This window comes from Dama dama, chromosome 12 (genome assembly GCF_033118175.1).
Source record: "Dama dama isolate Ldn47 chromosome 12, ASM3311817v1, whole genome shotgun sequence".
NCBI lineage: Eukaryota > Metazoa > Chordata > Mammalia > Artiodactyla > Cervidae > Dama > Dama dama.
Genome location: NC_083692.1, coordinates 22,866,277 through 22,888,749, shown reverse-complemented (window position 1 = coordinate 22,888,749; position 22,473 = coordinate 22,866,277). Strand labels below are relative to the sequence as shown.

The 22,473-nt window shown below is 51.2% G+C and overlaps 1 protein-coding gene across 3 annotated transcripts in view; it reads right to left on the bottom strand.

Moving 5' to 3' along the window:
- ACTN1 (actinin alpha 1) overlaps nucleotides 1-22,473 on the bottom strand; it is a 97,056-nt gene that overhangs the window by 38,576 nt on the left and 36,007 nt on the right. For all 3 annotated transcript variants that reach the window (XM_061156806.1, XM_061156804.1, XM_061156805.1), the window contains exons 2-3: nucleotides 4,887-5,001; nucleotides 491-610 (exon numbers count right to left, since the gene is read on the bottom strand). In XM_061156806.1, the coding sequence (XP_061012789.1) occupies nucleotides 491-610; nucleotides 4,887-5,001 (235 nt within the window). The remainder of the gene's footprint in view (nucleotides 1-490; nucleotides 611-4,886; nucleotides 5,002-22,473) is intronic.

The window sequence follows — 22,473 nt, the reverse complement described above, 5'->3', positions numbered from 1 at the left end:
TGGTCCGGGAACTAAGATTACTCATGCCTTGCAGTGTAGCCAAAAAAAAAAAGTTCCTAAAGCCTTCTGGACAGCCATCCTGCAGGGGATCCCTCTACACACCAGTGTCCACACACTCTCCCCAGACCACAGACCACAGAACTCTGTGCTTGGGACAGGGGAGCACAGCCAGGCCTGCAGAAGGGGGAGGTGGCATTCCACACACACAGATCCCACAACGCTAGGATTCAGTGGTTGCGGGGGTGGGGTGGGAGTGGGGGTCACAGTCACCAAGGTGCAGAGACTAGATAGAAAGTGCTGTCTTTACATGAAGGATCCACTGGCCAGCCAGATGCTGGAAGCCCTACTTCCAAATGCCCCCATGGATGTGTGGGTCTAGGAGTCAGGCTAGAAAAGGCCAAGAGAACAAAGAGGTGGGGGCAGAAAATCTGGCTGGATGCAGAGGGGTGGGATGGGGGTAGGGGGCAGCCAGGAGGCAGGCCTTACTCACCTTCAGCTCCTATGGACACAAGCTTGACCCCCTTGCTGGCTATGAAGTCCAGGGCCTTGTTGACATTGGAGATCTTGTGCACCCTCATTTTGCCTCTCTCCGGCTTGGCCAAACGTTCACCTGAACAGACGGAGAGAGAGCAATGCGAAGTGAAACACTGTTCTCCTACTTCTCAGCTCTAAACTGCTTGAGGCCACTCAACAAGTCTGTATTAAGCCCTGAGTATATGTCAAGGGACTTGGCGGTGTGCTAGAAATATAGGGGTGAACAAAACAACTTGCTGCCTTCATGGACTTTCGGTCCAGGAGGAGAGACAGACCTTCAACATACATCAACATACACAAATGAACAAAAAGCCAAAAAGGAGAAATGCTTAAAACAAAGGCTTTAAAAGAGATTGCAGAGGAGGAGGGCAGGTAGGAGGGTCAAAGAGTTGTGAGGTGGTCAAGGGAGGCCTTTGAGTGGGAGGCTGGCAGACCCCGGCTGCAGGGAACGGCGATCAAGGCAGAAGGAACAGCATTTGCAAAGGTCCTGAACTCCTAGCCTAGACTGTTTCAATCCAGGAGAGTGTGTGAGTCACGCTAGGGTATTTTGGGAAAGTTCCCTGTGTGTTGCCCACAGAGCCCCTCGCTCACTTGAGAACCACAGCTCTTGTCCGTTTACTGCTGCCCAGGGGCACCCTCGGCTCAGCTCCAAGTCAACCCTCCACCCTCACTCAGCGGCCATTTCCCTGACCCCCACTTCCCACAGTGGGGGCTTCTGCTGTTCAGTGTTTATGATCAGAAGCTTCGGGGAAGCAGGGGTTGATGAGCTGGTTCTCCAAATACCCTGCTCAGAGCACAGGAAGGAGGCGTCCAGGGATCCCCTGAAGCCATCTGAAAAATATATATGTGCAACTTGTGCCCAGACCTGGGGAAGGGGAGCTCAGCTTTCAGTCTCCAAGAGATCTGAGAACCACCATCCTAGAACTCAGGACCTTCCACCTACCACAGTCTCCAGCCCAGCCCAGCGGGACGCTCTCCACCCCACTTCTGAGCACATCAACAGCCTGGCTGAGAGATCCCAAGGGGCAGGGTGGCCCTGATGCTGGGCCATGCTCATCCTATCAAGAGCAGCACTTCTCCAGGGGGCCCCCCTGCCCAGGGCCCCCCACCCGACTTCCATAGAACAGACTTCCTGCTACAGATGTCACTTGGCCTGGCAGCATCCAGGGAAGCCCAGCTGGGTTTTTATTATTAAATCAAGACTTCCCAAGTGTGGCTTTCCCAAGGCTGTGGCCACAGCCCACCCTCTCTGGGAAGGTACCTTACTGCCCCTGCCCCCCTGGGCAGATGAGACGCCCCAGGGCTCCCTTCCAATAGGAGGGATGGAGGCAGCACCTTGTGCCCCCCCTCCCCCACCAGCAAGGGCTGCTCCCACTAGAGCCCCAGCCTTTAGGTCCTGCTAAGCCTGAGCTCGCCAGCCTGACTGCCAGCTACATGCACTGGCTGGAACAGGGCTCCTCCAAGACAAGGGAGGTAGCAAAGTCCTGGGACTTCAGTCCACACAAAACCACCTGGAGAACCTGCTGACTACAGGTGTCTGGCCCCCTTCCCCTTCCTCCTGAGTTTCTGACTTTGGAGGTCTGGGATGAGGTCTGGGAACCCACATGTGGCTAAGTAGTCCTGCTGATTCTGCTGGGTGGTCCAGGGACCACACTCAGAGGACCTCTGCAGGCGGCAGCCCCCTTCCTTTTCCTGTCATCCTAACCATCTCCAGAGACGCCCAGGGAGGAAAAGGCATCATCTCAATGACTCAATCTCTCCCCACCCCAGGAAACAGAAGAGCCGCCTCATAGATGTGCACAGGCCTGTTCAGTGCAAGCACCTGGTAGGTATTCGGAAAAGCCCAGCTGGGCATTCGGTCACTCTAGTATTTGGTGAGCATCACCTAGCTGCCAAGTATATAGGTCTGAGCACCTGGGACACAGACAAGTTTGTCCCTGCCCTCCAGGGCCAGGTGTGAAGTGGGGAGAAAACACAGGAGCCAAAAATGATCCTGCTGTGTGGCAAATGACATGCTAGAGGAATCAACAGTGTGTTCCAGGAGCCCAGAGGAGGGCAGGTACTCAAAGCAGGAACAGAAGGAGTGGTGGTCATGGAAGCCTTCCTGGAGGAGATGCCTAAACTGAGTTTTAAAAAATGAAAAAGAACAATGCCAGATTTGCTTAAACTAAGAAATGTTGGAGGAAGAGGTAAGAAGGACACTCTAAAAAGCATTTAGAGATCTGTAACAACCTAGAGGGGTGGGATGGGGAGGGAGATGGGAGGAAGGTTCAAGAGGGAGGGGATATATGTATACATATGGCTGATTCATGTTGATGCTTGGCAAAAACCAACACAATTCTGTAAAGCAATTATCCTTCAATTAAAAAAATAAATTTAAAATTTAAAAAAATAAATAAAAGGCAGTTAGAGGAAAACATATGGTCATTCCTGAAAAAATTCAACACAGAATTACCCTAGGCTCCAACAATTCCACTTCTGGGTACATACCCAAGAGAACTGAAAGCACAGACTTACACAGAATCTGTATAGCCATGTTCTTTGCGGTATTACTCACAATAGCGAAACTGTGGAAACAACTCAAGTGTGAATGACAGATGACTGAATAAACAAAATGTGGAACATATGTACACAATGGAATATTGTCTGGTCTTTAAAAGGAAGGAGATTCTGATACATGCTACTTCATGGAGGAACCATGAGCACCTTATGCTAAATGAAATAAGTCAGTCACAAAAGGACAAATACTACAGGATTATACTCATATGAGAAACCTAGAACAGCCAAGTTCACAGAGATAGAATGTAGAATGGTGGTGGGCAGGGGCTGGGGGGAGAAGGAGATGGCAAGTCGGCACTGAATGATGGCATGGCATCTTGGTGTGGAATGATGAAAAAGTCTGGGGATGAGGATTGGTGATGACGGTTGCACAACAATGTGAATGTACTCAATGCCTCTGTGCACATTTAAAAATGGCCCAAATGGTAAATTTTAAGTTATGTATATTTGAACACACACACACACCCTACCCCCACCTGCAGTGGAAATATTTTAAAGCACCAAAGGGCAGAGAAGCCAGCCAGAGTTTGTGTAAAAGCAGTGAAAACAGAAAGCAGGGACACACGCATGGGGAGGGCTGCATGTCTTCCTGCAGCAGAGTCTGAAGTCTGACACCTTTTGGGGAATAGTTAGTCGAAAACAAAGCAGGTGCCAGCTCATGAAGGATTCTGCTAGCTATGTTAAGAATGTGAGGTGCAGGTACAAAGCCCCAGGGAGGCACTGAAAAGTTTCAAGCAGGGAACAGTGCAACCATATCTGGGCTATTAGATGGACCCTCTGGCTACATGTGGGTGATGGGGGGCTGTGAGAAGGGGGGTGTTGGGAGGAGGGGTCAAAGGCCTCTGGACATGATCTAGGTGAGAGCTGATGCAGGCACAACGATGTCTGCGTAGCAGAGCTCAAAGAAGGCGAGCAGAAGAAGAAAACAGAACGAATGAAACTTGAATGCCAAAGGAAGCGCCGTCTAAGATTCCTGAATGAGGCTGAGAAGAACAAGATGAAGACTGCAGGAGCAAAAAGAGGTTTGCAAGGGTCAGGCGTGGTACACAGTATGGAAGCCTGGGGCACAAACGGGTGGAGATGCCCAGTGCAATTCAGGATTTAAGAGGAGGCTCCAAGGAGAAGGCTGGACCAACCCTAGTCTAGGACTCACTGGCATCAAGATGGAAGATAAAGTGAAGAAAGCAGCTAAGATTGCCCAGCGAGTAGGCCAAGGCTAGAATCTCAAGGACCTCCAACCCTTAAGGGATGGTGGAGGAAAGGTATTTATAAGAAAGTGGAGATAGGCATTGGAGAGAGGAGCTATCCCTCCAGATAACTGGACACCCAAATGCCAAACTGGGGGCCGGATAAGGAACTAGGATCACCTTGATATAGGTGGATAGGTAGCAGAGGAGCCAGCATTTGGAGATGGCCAGATGTGGTTGCTTTCCTGACCAAAGAATTCTAGCCTTGGAGGAGAAGAGATGCCAGAGACCAACCTTCAGACCGCTCTTTATGCAAATGAGGATGCTGAGGCAGAAAGGCAGTGACTTGTCCAAGGACACACAGATGGTCAGGAGCAGAGCCAAGCCCAAACTCAGTCTCGGGGTCCGAAATCACACACCATCTCCCACTTTTTCAAAAGCTCCAAAGTTAACCCCAACCAAAGATGGGGCAGAAGCAGAGGTGTCGGGGCAGCATTCCCAAAGTGGCAGAACCCAGTGGGCAGTGTCTGATCCTGGACCACGGTGACCCCGCCCGTCTGGCATCACCTTTGCCCTGGCACTCCCAAGACCAGTGGTCCAGCTCACCTGAGATGACCTCCAGCAGTAGCATCAGCTTCAGGCCATCCCGGAAGTCCTCCTCGATGTTCTCGATCTGTGTTCCTGCCTTCCGGAGGTGGGAGTTGCACCATGCTGTAAACGTCTGCAGCAAGGAAAGAAGAGCAAGTGGTCAGGCTCTCCCACAAGCCACAAGGCCTCTGAGGCACTCACGAGCGCCTCACTGTGTCCCCGGGACCCGGCTGCCTCATGTCATTTTCCAGGTTGTTTTGTGCGAGGTGCCGCGTGGGCTGGTATTGTCATCCTTGTTGGTTAAGACATCTGACGGGGTCAAAGAGGGCAAGAAATCCACTCAGTAGAAACCCAAAAACCTCGCAACATCATTCTCCTTCACCTCAATCAATCTTCACACAATCTCCTTTACCTCATTGCAGGGCAATAGCTGAGGGGTCACCCTGCAGGGCCAGCAGCCGGGGTGGGCACAGTGGGATGGACAAAGCAGCACCCTCCTTTTAAAGTCCACTCTCCCGACCTTCTTCCAAAACCATTATCCCCACTTACATTTAGAAGTGGTATGATTCTATTCTTGGCAGTTTACCTCTTAGATTTTAAAGCTTAGTATTGATCTTCACAGTTACAAGGTGGAGTATCCCAGAGGTAAAATATTAAGCCTCATTAACACCTTAGGGTAAATAAATTTATTAAATCCTTGCCCACCTGACAGCTAGCTAATGGAGAGCATTAATCAGGTTTACTGGGGGCAGAGTCCAGAGGAACAGTGTCCGGATAAAGAGAGAGAAAGGTAAGTACCCCATGGCGTATGTGTGTATACTGGGGGTGGGAGGTAGAGGCACCTTAAACTGCAAAAGTATGAGCAAGAATTTTTAAAAAGGACTGTAAGGAGACTAAATGAAAGATCATCATCATTGTAATTTTCTAATCTGTGGGGAAAGAACAGCAACTTTGAAGCTTCTGTATTCTGTCTTAACCAGATGATAAGGCAGGTCACCAACCGAGCTGTCCCAGGCCAAAAGCACCTCCTGGTGGCTCACTCAAGGAACAGGGTGACTCAACAAATATAAGAAATAAAAAGTGTGACCTTCAGTTTCACTCACCCATCCAAACAAAGCCTGGGCCAGTGCCTCTCCCCAGCTCACAAACAGAGAGAAGAGCGCTCCTGCTTTAGGTCCAAACTATTCCTTACCAACTCAAGACTTCTCTGCACCAAATGGTACTGCCAATTATATAGGGGCTCAAGAGCCAACATTCAGTCACCCCCAGCAGGGCCAGCCAGGTCTCTCCCCACCCACGCTGCCAAGTGGCAATGGTGAGAGTGAGCTATTCATCAAAACAGCAGCATCCACGCTAGAAATACTCCTCTTCAGAAAGGTCACCAGACTCATGACCCCCACCACCACTTCCTCTTGCCCTGGGGAGCCCTAAGATGAACTGGCAAAAATGGGCAGGAGGAGGGCAGGATGCCACACCAGTGAGGACCAGGGAGAAGAAATGGCTGAGCAGGTTTATAAGCAAGAATTGAAGAGCCTGGAGCAAGAAGAGACAGCAGTCACACATGGAGGGGAGAGGAGGCTGTGTTATGACATTCCCCCAACACTGGGCCTCATTCTTTTTGTGTTTTTTTTTTTTTATCTATTTATGGCTCTGCTAGGTCTTTGCTGCTGTGCATGGACTTTCTCTAGTTGTGATGAGTGGGGGCTACTCCCTAGTTGAGAGGTGTGGGCTTCTCACTGCCAGCTCTAGGGCACACAGGCTTTAGTAGTTGTAGCATGCGGGCTCAGTAGTTGTGGCACGTGGGACTTAGTTGCCTCGAGGCAAGTAAGATCTTCTGATTCCGAGACCAGGGATCGAACTCCAGTCTCCTGCACTGGCAGGTGGATTCTTATCTACTGGACCACCAGAAAAGTCCAGGCCTCATTCTTAAATCATATTTCACTAGGCACTTAGCAACACAGGATACTCTTTTCTCCCTGCAAACACATCTCCACTCTGTAGGCAAGCCCACTCCCATGATAGGCAAGAGGGATGTGTGGGCTGTCCCAGAGTTTGATGAACCTGACACATAGACTGAAGGTGGGCAGGAGACGCACACTGACCCCTCAGCCTGGAGTGTCCTCTATCAGGCTTGGCCAACTCACTCTCTTCTTCTAAGACTGGGCTAAGAGGTCACCTCCTCCAGAAAGCCTTCCAGATAGCCACCCACCACATGGGGTGATGTGTCAGCCCTTGACACCCTGCGTCTCCTGCATCATTGCTCTAATCCCACTGCAAGGTGGCCACTGGTCAGCTTCACACCTGGACTCAAGTGTTCACCCTAGAGTCTCAGCACACAGAGTTCACAGATGCAGCACTGAGCAAAATAACAAAAATCCTTGCTCTGTGCAACAGACACTCTGGTGGATGTGAAAATGAGACGACTGAGTGAAGGAGCAAGTGAGGAACCGACACAAAGTGAGAGGATCCAGGAAGGTCCAACCACACCTGAGAGGTATCAGGGCAAGGGACTGACAGCTCTCAGGGACCCCCAGGAACCCTCTGGCTCAGAGGAAAGAAGATACAGCAGGACAGGAAAGAGTAGTTACAGGACGTTCCTGGTGGTCCAGCGGCTAAGACTCCACACTCCCAATGCAGGGGCCCCAGGTTCAATCCCTGGTTGGGGAACTAGATCCCACATGCTGCAATGAAGATCAAAGATCCTGCAACTAAGACTTAGCACAGTCAAATAAATAATTTTAATAAAGGAAAAAAAAAAAAGAAAGAGTATTCACTGGGTCCCCTTCCTCTCGTGCTGGCATTGCAAACCTAGGAGGGAATGTGAGGCTACTCAGTTTTTCTTTTCATTTTGCCATAAATTTTTTGATGCAAAAAAAAAAAAGAATTTTAAAATCTTTACAATAAGTATAATTTTGTTTGTGGTTCCTTGTTCTCTTCCAGCTGTCATGAGTCCATATATGCACTTCTGCCTGGGTGTCACCATACTCTACGTTGACGAGGGTGGGTCATTTACCACCATTTAGCATTTCCACCAGAGAAGGCAACGGCACCCCACTCCAGTACTCTTGCCTGGAGAATCCCATTGGCGGAGGAGCCTGGTAGGCTGCAGACCATGGGGTCGCTAAGAGTTGGACATGACTGAGCTACTTCACTTTCACTTTTCACTTTCACACACTGGAGAAGGAAATGGCAACCCACTCCAGTGTTCTTGCCTGGAGAATCCTGGGGACAGGGGAGCCTGGTGGGCTGCCGTCTATGGGGTCGCACAGAGTCGGACATGACTGAAGTGACTTAGCAGCAGCAGCATTTCCACAGTACCTTCCCCTCATCTCCCTCCCAGGCCCACCCTCAGCTTCTGCCTGGGGTTTTCTGCTGACTTGGCAAGAAGTAGATCACCCCAGCAGCTCAGAGTTTCAGGTCCAGTGGTGCCGGGGTCCTGGTGGGAATCGCCAGCACCCTCACAGTTAGGGGGACCATGAAATCTCACTGTTTACCACCCAGTTGTAGAGAGGGGATGGGGTGAGAGGAAGGGGAAAGAGATAAAAAGATACCGCTTTTGCAAGAGGAAAAATGCTGTTGAAAGCAGCCAGCCCCATTTCCTGGAGAAGCCAGTCCCGGAGGCCTGAAGGCTGAGACGCACCTGTGTTTGCCCAGACTCCCTCCCACAAAGGCCTGCCTCTGAGGCCGTGGGGGGCCACACTTGGGTAAGACGGCAAGGCCCAGTCCTGACGCAAATAGGGTGACTGCCAGGAAGGGGCCTCTGAGCGCCTCCCCAACAAGCAGCACCCACCTCGAAGCTTGGGCCACAGAGGAAACAGTAACTCAGTGATCAAGAACGTGCACTTGGGGGGAACCAGATATGGTTTAGCACTCAGATCCACTCTTTACCAGCAGTGTGAGCTGCAGACTTGCTTCCCTAAATCTCAGGTGCCTTATCCGCAAAATATGGGTAGTGTCGGCACTTTATAAATATCAGGCGGATTAACTGGAAAACATCTACAAAGTGCTTGCCACTTAGAACATGCTCAATAAATGATTAGAGGAAGGAGAAAACTAGCTCTTCCAGAACCTCCCCGGGGGACAGGCCTTGGAGGACTCAGCCCTGTGTGCCCCCAGCCCACACCCTCCTCCCTCCTCCAGCCACCCAGCTCGGTCCTGGGTTCCACCCGCGCAAGCAATGCACCATATCCACAAGATGACACCTTGTGTCTGAGAACTCTTTTATTGAACTGGCCCCGATGTGTTATGGGAAGAGGGCTAAAAGTGCACTGTGGGGGCAGAAAGCCTATGACTTTGACCGTGGCCTTGTGGATCCCCCAGCAGGGGAGGCTGATGGGGCCCCAGGAGATAAGACAACAGTCAGGAGTGAGGTCCTCCCTGCACACCGCACAGACACTCTCCTCTGGCACGGGCAGGCCCTGGTCCCGAAGCCCCAGCTCCCGCCTGACGACAGAGGGAGGCACCCAGGCCTGGGCAGGAGGAAAAGCCACCAGCCACAGGAGACGCCCATGCTAGAGACCCTGGCCCCACGGCCTCCAGCCCAGATGCCCCGGCGTGGCAGGCAGGGCTGCCCCAGTAGGGTTACAATCCGGCCTGACTTCAAATAAACGCAGATGGCATCTTGCTGCCTCACTCCCAACCAGGCCCTGCCCCATCCGAGCTTCCCCTTGCTCCAAGAGCTCTGTCAGGGGGTCCATGCTTTGTCTCGGACAAAGGAGATAGGAGCTGATAGGCTTTACCCGGACCCGCTTTGCTGTAGAATGAGTTCGGGTGTGCGGACAGGTCTTAGGGAAAGGGCCTGGGCTTCATGCTGGAAGGGTGGCCGGAGATACAGTGGGGCTCACTCCCTTCTCATCCTTCACCCACCTCCACTGCACTGCACAGCCTCGGAGGACGCTGGACAGAGAGGGAGGGGCTGGCAGAGGACCCCTGCTCAGCTTCTCACTGACCTGGAAGCATCTGCCCACGTGTAATCTGGCATGAAGGGGATTTGAGGAGACAAAGAGAGTAACTATCCAGCCCTGTAGCTCAAGGTTGCGAATGGTCCTGGCCCAGCTCCAACGGGGGGTGGGGGAGTATGGGACACCGGAGCTGAGTCAAGGACCATGGAGATGATGAAGAGAGAAGCAACTCTGTCCACACCCTCTGTGGGTGTCACAATCCTGCTTTCACACGAGATCCTCTAAGGGCTTTCCATTACATCTTTAACAAGTATCCTGTCCATACATCTTTTTTGCGGCAGGGCGGGGGTGGGGGTGGGGTGGGGGGGTGCCGAGTCATGTGGCTGGTGGGATTTTAATTCCTCGATTAGAGATCAAACCCAGGCCCCTGGCAATGAAAGCACAGAGTCCTAACCACTGGACTACCAGGACATTTCCTATATTTCCTTAAAATGTACTGAAAAGGCAAATGGCTTCCCTACTTCCCAGTTCAGATGTACTAGCATGTGACTTTAGCCCCACAGGCCTTTTTGAGCCTCAGTTTTCACATCTGTAAATGGGGGAAAATAGCATCTACCAGACAGAACTGCAATGAAGATTAAACAATACAGTGTATCTTACCACACACACACACACAAAAAAAAATCAGGAAAAGCTAATATTAACATACTAAGTTGTTAATTTTTATTAATTATGATAACATAATATTAATACTAATGTGGTTTGAAATAAATTAAGTATGCACGTAGTAGTCACTACCATCATTACTGACTAAATTTTAGGTTCTAAAAGGTGTCTGAATAATCACATCCAGCTGGGATCTGGGGTACAGAGGATTACCCCATAAGCATGAGTCAGAGGCTGAGCGTTTGAAGTCAAGCGGTATTTAGGGTCGTGACCTTGGTGAGAGGAGGGAAACACAAGGAATAAAACACAAGATGCTGAGCACAGGAAGGTCACAGGATTTGCTTAAGATCGCTCCACAGAGGGAATCTCTGAAGGGACTCCACTCTTTCACTGCTGAGGGCATGGGTTCAATCTCTGGTTGGGAAACTAAGATCCCATAAGCCACGCAGTGCGGCCAAAAAAATTTTTTTAAGTTGAAAATAAAAATCACTCCACAGAGCAGGAATCCAAGAGACTGGAAGGATTCAATCACTCTGAAGAAGACAAGATAAACCCCAGCTCATCCATATCTAGCCAGGTGATAACCTCAGGCAAACGGCTCTGCCTCAAGGCACTTGTCTGTAAAATGGAGAAATAACAGCATGGGGTTGGTGGAGAATTTCCTGAGACAATCCTCTTAAAACACTGAAAAGAAGGTCTGGAACACAGGGGCTGCTCCATAATTACCTCTCATTACTGTTACCACAATAATTAGAGATAATTATTACAAGTTCATGCTATTCAACACATGTCATCAAAGAACGTTAGAGCTGGAAGAAATGCTTGGCACATCAGAGCCAAACCCTCACTTTACAACTGGGGCACGTGGACCAGAGAGGGTGAGTGATTTTTCCTAAGCCACACAGCTGGGGAATGTTCACAACCTGGCCTCCTGACTCCCAGCCCCACATACTTTCTGCTCCACCACGACAATGGGGATTTCAGGTGCAGGTGTGGGTGGGGTGCTGGAAGGGAACAGCAGAACCAAGGGCAGACAGGTGAACTGAATCTGTGGCATGTCATGGGAAACTGGTCACTGTGAAGTGAAAACACCACCCAGAGAGACTCCGGTCAGCACTGGCAGAGAGCGTCTTGAGTTGATGGACCATCAGTAGAGCTGGCGTGAGGTGGGCTACCTCTCTGGGGGCAGCATGATGGAGAGTCCTGAGGCAGGCCAGCTGCTTGTTCAGAGATGGAAGAACATCCTGGATGGTGAGCAGATCAGAAACATGTCTTTGAGGAGAACTCTGAGAACTGGGGCTCCCTGACCAGGAAGAGAGAAGAGTGGACTCAGGGGCTCATCCAAATTTGAAAGACCCTCCTATGGACAAGCAAATAAACATGTTGGGTGCAGCCCTGGGCAGGCAGCTATGGTGAGGAACATGTATTCTACAGCAAGACTGACCTAGTTCTAATCCCACCTCTGACCCTGAATAACCTTGGGCAAATGACTTTAATTCTCCAACCCTCAACCTCCACATGTGCAAAATGGGTATAATAATAGAATATGCCTAAAAGGGTGCTGTGGATCAGTGTGGCAACACAGAGCAAGTGCTAAGCACAATCACCCACACATAAGGCTCGATAAATGGGAGCTACTGTTTCTAGAATGAAGGACAGGGAGACTAGAGTTCAATGTAATAAAGGACCGACCAAGCATGGATGTGTTACCCAACAAAGACATGTGCTTGGTGAGGGTGCTGAGAGAGGACTCAACCAAGCACCCCCTCACAGCTGAGCTAAGTAGGTCCCTTATAATACTGATTCTTCAAGAGTGCAAAGCAGCCCTTGAAAAGTTGCTTCAGAGATGTGTTTGAAGAGTTCAACTGGACCAAGGATCACAGCTTCAATGTCTAAGCGGAGTTTCTCAAGCTCAAAACCATTGATATTTTGGGTCGACTACTACTTTGTTCAGGGTTTGGGGCCTATCTCATGCATTATGGGATATTTAGCAGCATTCCTAGACCTTCCCACTACATGCATGTAACATCCCTCACCTCAAGCTGTGATAACCAAAAAACACCCCCTGGCTGAGAATCTAGTCTAGAGGAAATAGACACATATGCCATTAATAATAACAGCAGCATCTAACATCTGTTGAGCACTCACTCTGTGCTGGATCCCCTTCTGCAGGCTTTAGCCTTTAGCCCTTTTAACTCAATCTTCATGACAACATTATGAGGCAGGCGCTATTACTCTCCTCGTTTTACAGATGAGGAGACCAAGGCACAAAGAGGTTTAATAAAAGAGCACAATGGGCAAGCATAAGAAAAGTGGGACTGGTGAGACCTTGCCTCCATGTGTACTCAAGGATTTTTCTTGAAACAAAGGCTCTCTTGGGCTCTCTGTTGGGTTTCTATCTACTCAGGAGAGCAACATGGGCACAAAGAATTGGTCTCAAGCTGGTAAGTGGCAATCAGAACACAGCCTCAGTACCGGGGCAGGCGTGGTGAGGAGACAGGAGGCTTCCCTTCTTGGCTCCACAGGGAAGGGTCCTCAGGTGGCAGACCTCGAATGAAGAGGAGCCAGAAATCTGGACTTTTATATTTTTTAACGCTAGGACAATATAAAAGTAAGACACCCCACAGACCCCTCAAAAGATACAGGCAGGCTAAATCTGGATGAAGACTGACAGGGTCCCTGGTTCCACTGTGGGAAAACGTGAAATCTTTCTAAGTCTCCTAACAACAGAGTTACCACACGTGTTAACACACGCGCTCAGCAGACAGCTGTGCCCAGCAGGGTTAGCATTCCTCGCAGACCACTACCTGCATCAGCCATCTGGGAATCTGGAATCAAAAACTCAAGGTCCATCCTATGAGAGGCCACAGGGGCTCTTCTCATTTGGGCTTGATCAAGGACCCACACCTGTCACCAGGCACAATAACAGATGTGTCCCACACACTCATGTACACACACCACCAAGCTGTGTGAACTCAAACCAAGGTACCAATCTTCATTTATAACATCTGCAAAAGGAACTTTCTGCTAATTCCCATTAAAGGGTAGGTACAATGGCAAAGCCATAACACGTCACAGTGGGCAGGCTGATGCAGGGCACATCTCTGGTGGCAGGAAACTCACCAAGGGGAGCTAAAATGGGCAAGACTCTGAGCCCAATGCTGGGACACTCTCCTGGGTAAATATCACTCAAGAAAGAGGAGGGCCGTGGGGACAAAAACATCCTTGCCAGCATTACATAAGAGGAAAAAAATTAGAAATAGCCCCAAATTCTATTAATAAAATATTAGTTAAGTAAATTATGGTTTATCCACTTAATGGAACATTAGATGGCCAAAATGATGGGTTCTGAAACTATATATTACAGGAAAAGGCTGACATGTAATTAACAAAAAAGCAGGATACAAAACTGTATGCACCACAGGCTTAAAACTATGCGAGTGATCACATGAATGAGAAAAAACGATGGAAACAAAAATCCCAACGCCAGCAGAGCTCGTGCTCCTGTAGCTGAATTGCCGACACCTTTTCTTTTTCCTTGCCCATCCGTCTGCAAATGTGGTTGGCGGTCCCCATCTCCTCCCTGGCCTTCTGCCTGCCAGCACTCACTCCCCTCAGTCCAGGCCGTCCACTCCTGGCTGACCTCTGCACTGGTCCTGCAGCAGGGTAAACAAGATACCCCACCTGCAGCCAGATGAGACCGGCTCAGCAAGTGGGAGACAGCAGGACCACCTCACCAGCCGCCAGGCCCCAGACTCACGTGCTGACCACACCTCTCCCAGGCATATCCTCCCGCTCCCCTGGGATCCTGACACTCGACACCAGCCCCCGGTTCACTCCAGGGGAGTTACTGTTCCAGGCACAGCGGTTAGGAAACCTGCACTCTGCCCTGGTTCAGCCAGGCATGAGTGTGACCTCGTATACGTCACCCCAGCCCTTTCCACCTATGTAACCTCAGAAGCATCCCTCAGACCCTGCAGGTCGGAGCCCGGCAACTTGTCCCATCGTAACACGCAAGCGTAAAAACCACAGCCAAGGAGAGCATGCTGGACGCCTTCTGTTCCTGTGTAAGGCTGACCACAATGGATGGGCTCTGCTCCGTGTCAGAGAGGCCAATGCAGTCGAGTCCATGGGGGCAAATTCACCTCAGTGACCCAACGCATGATCAGTGTTTCGCTCTCAAGATTGCCCACCCCTCACAACAAGACACCTGTTATTAGTTTACTGGATAGTCCCTAAAAGCTTTCTGCCAGAATGTCCCTGAAAGGACATAGAAGGACCTGCCTGGCACAGAAGCTGCCTCCAGGGAGGGGAGGCAGGAGGGAGGCTCCTGACATGGGAGGGTGTGGCATTTGCTTTTCACAGAACACTCTTTTGTTTCCTTTGAATTTTATACCGTGTGCAGTCATCTGTTTGTTTTCTTTAAACTATGCAAATATAAGAAAAGCTTGTCTGGAAGTGTGTACATTTATCTGGTAAGTCAGACCTCTGGGATGGGACAGAGGGAGTTTCTCTAGGAGGACGTGGAGTGGCAGTCAGGTGGGGTCAGTGTTCCTGAATGATCAGAGAGAAAACACACACTTCCAAATAAAAAAAGAATTGATAAATGAAAAATTACTCCACCTATTTAAAAGAATTAGTGAATAAAATATAGAGAAAGGGTTGTGAAAAACTCTAACGTGCCTTATCAGTGTACAATATTATAAGGAACATCATAATTAGGGGCCAGGACATGAAGATAAAGCAGCAATCATGCCCGCATGTCCACCTCAATAGTCAGACAGCAAACTGTCAGGAAATTAAGAGGAGAAACCCCTGGCCCAGCAGCCCAGAAAAGCCCAAACAAGCTGGCTTCTCATCGGATGGTTTTCCCCTCTCTGGAGGAGGGCACCAGGACCCTGGTCTAGGCTCTAGGGCTCATCACCTGAGATAACCAGTTCAGCAGCCGCCTAACCCACCGCACCCCTCTGGGTGGGGGCCCTGCCACGGCTGCCAGGCAGAGCCCACCTCCTCTGCCACTCCTGGCCGCCATGTTCAAGCATCAGGCCAGGGCACCTTGAGAACTCAGGGCCAAGGTCTCTGCAGCATCTGCTGGCCCCGGGGGAGGTCACTGGGGACCAGCCAGGGAAGAGTTCTCTCTCCCTCTGACCCCCACACATGGCCAGTCTGGCCAGGGCATGGGCACTGGGTGGGCTGTCCAAGCAAAGGCCTGCCAGCAGTGATCTCAATGCCCAGTGTTCTGGTAACATAAACAGGAGTATCTGGTTAACTTATCAAGGGCTGGACGCCAGCCTTTCAAAGCAAGCTGTCAGCTGCTTCACTCACAGATGAAAAGCAGAGTCCCCAAGAACATCTCCACCCAGATCTGTTTACTTTCTACCCACCTGGGAGTGGTGCTGAACCACCAGGCGGTTTCCTCTGCTCTGAGAGGGCACCTCCCTACCCGCTTTCCCCTGGAGGCGGGTGAATGCTGGGGTACCGGAAATTCAGAGGCAGGTGGCTGGAGGCTCCCAACGGAGCTGGACTCTGTAACTGGACTGAACCAGGTCTCCACCTACACCTTTCATTAGCTATGTCTCTCTGGACAAAATTCTCAGTCCCAGCCTCAGGCTGCCCATCTGTAAGATGGGTATAACAAGACCTATGACAGCCTAGCACGGCATGAAAAAGGACCACATTAGATCTTCTGTACTTAAAGACAGTCTGGTGCTCTGTTCGCAACAGACACTTTTAAAAATGTTAAACCAGCCGGCCTTTGTCCCTCAGTGGCTGTGTGGCTTTAATGAACCGGTCGTGGCCTCAGTTGCTTTGTCTGACATACGGGGATACAGAACATCACGACGTGCAGGCCTGTTGTCAGGTGAGGGCCATAGAGGCAGAACAGCCAGGCGTGAGGACAGGATGGGAGCCCCATCAGTGTCTGCTCCCTACGGCTCTTGCTTCCCATTCCCTTTCTATTTAATCAAAGTTAATCATTCACAGAGCTCTACAAGTCAGGAAGAAAGAGGTCTGTAATCTCTCTCCTGCTAATGAGGAAACCCCGAGACCAACCTCTGGCCAGGGTGAGGAGAACAGGAGGCGGAGGAGCAGGAACCCGCATTTCTGGTTTATGTCCACCTGCAGCCCATTCGGGGAGACACATCACCAGATGACCGGAGGGTGGACAAAGCCACAAGGCCACGGCACAGGGGGCCAAATGGCTCATTCTAGGAGGTGATTTGACCTAATAACCGTGTCCTGGTTGGAGAGAGGAGAGCTCCCAGCCCCTCCAAGTGTTCCAGGCCCCTCTTCCAGCCAAGGCCCCCGGAAGAGAGCCCAGGGCCTTCCTGAAGGTGCCGGCTGAACCTGCGGCTGCTGAGAAATTTCAGGGCCATTTTAAGTAATTGGCGTGTGATCCCAGTGAAGCAACAAGGGCTTCCCTCTCAGCTCCCGGCCAACGAATGTCAGCTGCCCCCACCAGTCCACTGCCATCCACAATTGGCCTCTCCCAGGAGGAAAGAGACTCAGCAATGGTCCAGCCACCGGCAGGCTCTGTCACTACCGGCTCTGAGATCCTGGACTCGCAGAGCCTCAGTCTCCACATCAGTAAGACAAAGACCCCCCCCCCCCGCCCCAAAAAAAAGCTTATTCTGTGCAGCTGTTCTAAAAGAGGGTTGTGTGAGCTAATACAGAAGGCTTAGCCCAGTGTCTGACACAGACTAAGTGCTCTCTGGATGTTAAAAAAACAAAAATGTATTTACAAGAGGCAAACATAGAGTAGTGGTAGCTTAGGGCTGGGGATCGGTGATAGCTAAGGGGGACGGGGTTTCTTTCAGAGGTGATGAAAATGATCTAAAATTGACTGCAGTAATAGTTGTACATATCTGAATATGCTAAAAAAAATTACATTGTACATTTTAAATGGGTGAATTGTATGGTATGTGAATTATATATGTCAATAAAACTATTCTTTTTAATGAAAATATTCCAAGACCCCACTAAGTCTTTTAAAAACCCATTTGGCCCACTGGCAAGGAACCAGTCTCAAAGGCAGGCCCCAGACCCTCACCTTCCCTAGGTATTGAAGTAACTGAGGCCAAGATTCCAAGGGAGGAGGCCTGGGCTCGTCTTGGGCCCACGTGCAGCACTTGGGCCAGGCCTGAGCTGTGGGCTTTAGGCGCCACTGGTCTTGTTGCTGCTTCCCCAGAGAGTGGTGACTCTGAAGAGCAGGTCACACTCCAGGGTACCCGCTTAGCCATGAAAGGGCTGTTGGCTCTTCCTGGGCACACTTCACATCAGCTGGGGAGCCCAAGTGGAGAACAGCCTCCTCCCCACTGCCAAGCCAAGGGTGGGCCGGCCTGGGACACCTCCCCCACGTCTGGAGTCCGAGTCTGGCCCTTGCGGGTCTGACAGCACACAGGCCACGTGGGCTGCAACTCACAGGAATGGTCTGCACATTCCTTCCCCAAAGAAGGAAAAGCCATTCACATGTGAGGTCATTTGGTTTTCCTGGCACGAGGCTGAGAGCCACGGGCCACTCAATTCCATAGAGAACTTCCCCACATGACAAGGATCAGGCCCTGCCTGGTATTCATAAAATATGGGAATCTGTGGTCTGGCCACCTCAAGTATCTAAGCTGACTCCTCTGTGTGGTTGAGCTGTGACTCTCCACTTGACAGCCTAAAGCCTTGATGGTCGCATCCGTGAAATGGGAATAATCAATCCACCCCGTCCTAGGGTTGTGATAAGAATTAAACAGCACAGTATCGGACTGATGGTGGGGGCTCAAAAAGTAACACACAGTACAGTTAGCTTCCCCTCTCTCGCCAGCATCATTTCTACTGAGTGTGCTAGCTTTGCTGACTGGGAACAAGGATTCTGCCCGGGCTCCAAGCCCCCCATGGGGGAGCCTCTGGAGAGGCCAAACCACTTATTACATATTTGCAGAAAAGAAAGAGACACTGCTTGGATCAAGCAGTTTCCCGAGTCTCTTCTCTGTGTCCCTGAATAACCCACTGGACTGGAGCTTCTGTTCTGGCCTGTCCCACAGTCCCCGCCCTGGGACCCCTGCCCTCTCGAGGCATCTCCTTTGGCACAGGGTCAGGAACTCTGACCTCCAGAGGCGGGGTCATCAGCTCTACGCAATGCTTTCAGGGACTTGGGAGGGGTTCCTAGAGACCCCAGACCCAATAGAGATAGCCACTGCACCTCTTCTAGTGAGCAGGAAACCCCCGAAGAGAGGCCAAGGCCCAAAGCCTGAGCTTACACTGATCGGCCCAATGACACAAGAGCAGGGCAGAAAACAAATAAAAACGTGGAGCAGAGTAGCTCCATGTGGTGGTTCTCAAACTTGAACATGCATTAGAGTCACCTGGAGGGCTCGCTAGAACAGATTTACAGATCCCTCCAGACTTCTGCTTCCATAGTTAATGGACAGGTAGAGAAACTGCATTTCCCACAACATTCCACCTGGTTGCTGATGCTGCTGGCGTGGAGACCACACTAAGGACCATGCGCTTCATGCTTCAGAGGATGCATTTGGGGGCAGAAGACCTGGATTTGATCTGGGTCTGCCACTTACTAACGCTGAGACCTGAGCAAATTCTTGCCGTTTTTGAGCCTCAGTCTTTCTCCCTGGGCTGTTAAGGGGTTTCCATGAGCTAACATTTGCAAAAAGCTTGTGTGAGTTTACTGAGTCACTCAGTCGTGTCCATCTCTTTGAGACCCTACAGACCGTAGCCCACCAGGCTCCTCCGCCCATGGGATTCTTAGGGCAAGAATACTAGAGTGAGTTGCCATGCCCTCCTCCAGGGGATCTTCCCGACCCAGGGACTGAACCCGTATCTCTTGTGCCTCCTACACTGGCAGGCGGATTCTTTACCACTGTGCACTTGGGAAGCCCTTGCAAAAACCCTAGCACATGATAAGTTGTTAGTAATATCTAGAGTTCCCTATTTAAATACAAGAAATAAAAGACAGATCTCACAGAAAGGAGTGAGATAACAGAAAATGCTCAGGATCTAGATGGTCACCTGGACCATCCAAGGGTTACAGAGGTTGCCCGGGTGCCCAGTGTGTGCCTGAGCCTGGGCCAGCACGCACCAGCCAGCACTGTGCCCCAGTAATCCCCGGCCCCAGGCTCCTTGACCCAATCAAGGACATATGATCAGTAAGACAAGCTCAGCCCAGAACCCACACCAATGCTACAATGCCGCCCACACCTCCCTCCCGAGGGACCGCCACATGCCCTCACACCAAAAGTAAGTAGAAACACAGCCTCCCAAGAGGAAGTTCAAAGCTCCAGGGAACCCAGAGCCTTCAGGGTACCAGAGATGCCCGAAGCAGAAAGCAGGCGGCAGGGGGCACAAGCTGAGAACCCAGCAGCTGCGCAAGCATCGCAAACCACAAGGAACCACGGCAGGGACTGCACCCTGGGTGGGGGTGGGGAGGATGAAGAACGAGAACAGACTGTCTATAAACCGCCACTCCCTGGGGAGTCGGGGCTTTCTGCAATCACTCCATGCCGAAGGGGAAGTTTCTGCTTTCAGGAACACTGAATGCAGGAAGGGAACAGGAGGCTTGGCACTTTAAGAATTCCTCCTCAGTTGCAGATAAAACAATAATTCACCCTTTACCCCCAAGAGACTGGCAAACAATTACAGAGGTGATTACCCCAAACACCACTGTGGTCGAGGAATCTGGGAGCCCTCGTGCCTGGCTGGAAGGGTGGGCTGTGCAGCCAGGCTGAAGAGCAAGCCACTGCTGCATTATGCGCTGCAACACATACCTGCCCAACAATCCACCCAGGAAATCTCTCAAAGAAATTCTCACGCAGCGAACACTGGGGTCCTTGGGAGAACACGCATCATTCTGTCATCTGTGTTGGCAGGGGAGGGGTGGGGGACTAACGGCATGACCATCGCAGGGAGACTTTAAGGTAAAACATGATAGATATGCAGTGGCCTTGCATGGATGGACCTGCAAGTGGTCCATGAGTCGAGGGGCCTAATGAAGTCAATCTCTTCACCTGATGTCCCGGAAAATAAAGTTTCTTCTCCCAAAATACAGACACAGCACATTATAAAGCGGTGCGTGCATGCATGCGAAGTCACTTTAGTTGTGTCTGACTCCTTGCAACCCCATGGACTGTAGCCCACCAGGTTCCTTTGTCCATGGGATTCTCCAGGCAAGAATTACTGGAGTGGGTTGCCATGCCCTGCTCCAGGGGATCTTCCTGACCCAGGGAGCAAACTTACATCTCTTATGTCTCTTGCATTGGCAAGAGGGCTCTTTACCACTAGTACCACCTGGGAAGACCCTCCATAAAGCAGCACAGAAACCCCCAAACCCCTCTATTAAATCACGGGCAACTTGTGGGCCGTGAAAAACGCCACCCAGGTCTAGGTGGACGTAGCCCAGAGCCATCCCCACCCTCCCAGTCTCCACTGAGACCCAACCGTGACCCGGCACGTGGGCAGTCCAGCACAGCAGACTTGCTGGCCAGGTAGCCAGTCAACACCTCAGCGTGGCCAGCCCAGCTCGAGGGACAGGGCAGCAGGGGGATCGGGAACAGAGAGGGGAGACTGAGGAGCCGAAATGTCTGTGGAAACTTCCACATCTCTGGAAGGATGGGAAGAAGAGCAGCTGTAGGCAGATCTGGCCAGGCCCACCCAACCGACTGCTGGGAGGAGGCGGGACGCGGGGCTTCTGTCTGTGGGTGAGTGTGTGCACAGCCTCCAGGGAGCTGGAGATCCACACCCACTGTGTCTCCCAGCTCCGGACTTCAGCCCAGAAAATGTGCAAGGCATGAGAGAGGCAGCCTCCCCCAAACCTTGTTCCAGAGGAAAGGACAGCGTTAAGCCCTCAAATTCAAGGAGAGGATGACGGAGGCAGAGTGGACCTCTGGGAGCCCCTAGAGGAGGGGAGGAGAAAGGGAATAAGGTCTCAGAGTTGCTCAAAGATATGGACTATTATTACCACTCAGTGAGGCACAAGCTATCTCAGCAAATCTACTCAACAACCCTGTGCTAGGGGAGAAAAGTGAGGGTCAGCGGCATTCAACAACCTTCCCTGTCGCACAGCTAGTGAGAGGCAGCGCTGAGATCTGAACTGGGCTCCGTAGGATGCCAGTGCCTGAGCCTCTTCCATTCTGCGGGGGACTGAGGCCCTTCCAGGTTCTCTGCTCAGGCTGGAGAACAACGAGGACTCAGCCAGCACCAGTCTCAGGGCTGCCGAGAACCACACGAGCATGTATACGGCTGTCCCCAGGCAGTCCCTGGGCCCGTCCCGGGGAGGGCAGCCCAGGACACTGGATGAGAATCACGCCAGCGCTCACATCCAGCCGCGAGAGAAGGTCCTGGATCTCGGCTCCCTAGAGATGCAGAATGGGCCGGGCAGCTCTTTCTCCTAGGTCTCAGTTTTGGGGAGGTGGGAAGAGGGTTTGAACTCTTGTCACTTTTGGCTTCCTGAACACAAAGCCCATTGAGAAAGGCCATGAATAATTATAGGGGCAGCCAAGTCAGGGGATGTGTATGCCAGGGTGTGGGCAACCGGCTTGTTTAGGCTTGGATTGGCCCAATGTCAGCAGCCTCCCTCAAGGCAGGCCCTTGCAGGTGCTCCTGAACCATCCAGGCCCCAGGCTCCCTCTGCCAGTCAGCTGGAGCCAGTTTCATTCATTCACCCATCCATTCACTCAGTCATTCAATAAATTCTCACTGAGCACTATCAGGAACTGGGGGTCCCACTACAGACCAAGTAAAGACACAGTCCCTAAATCAAAGAGACTCTGGTCTAAGGATGACAAATGTTAATCAAAGACTCATATAAATGAATATATATTTGCAAACTGAGCTTCAATGTATAGAGAAAAAGTTATGGAAGATACGAGGCTAAAATGAGCCCTTAAGTCCAGGGGTTCCCCAGTGGCTCAGCAGTAAAGATACCACCTGCAATGCAGGAGACATGGGTTTGATCCCTGGGTCGGGAAGATCTCCTGGAGGAGGAAATGGCTACCCACTCCAGTATTCTGGGAAATGCCATGAACAGGACAGCCTGGAGG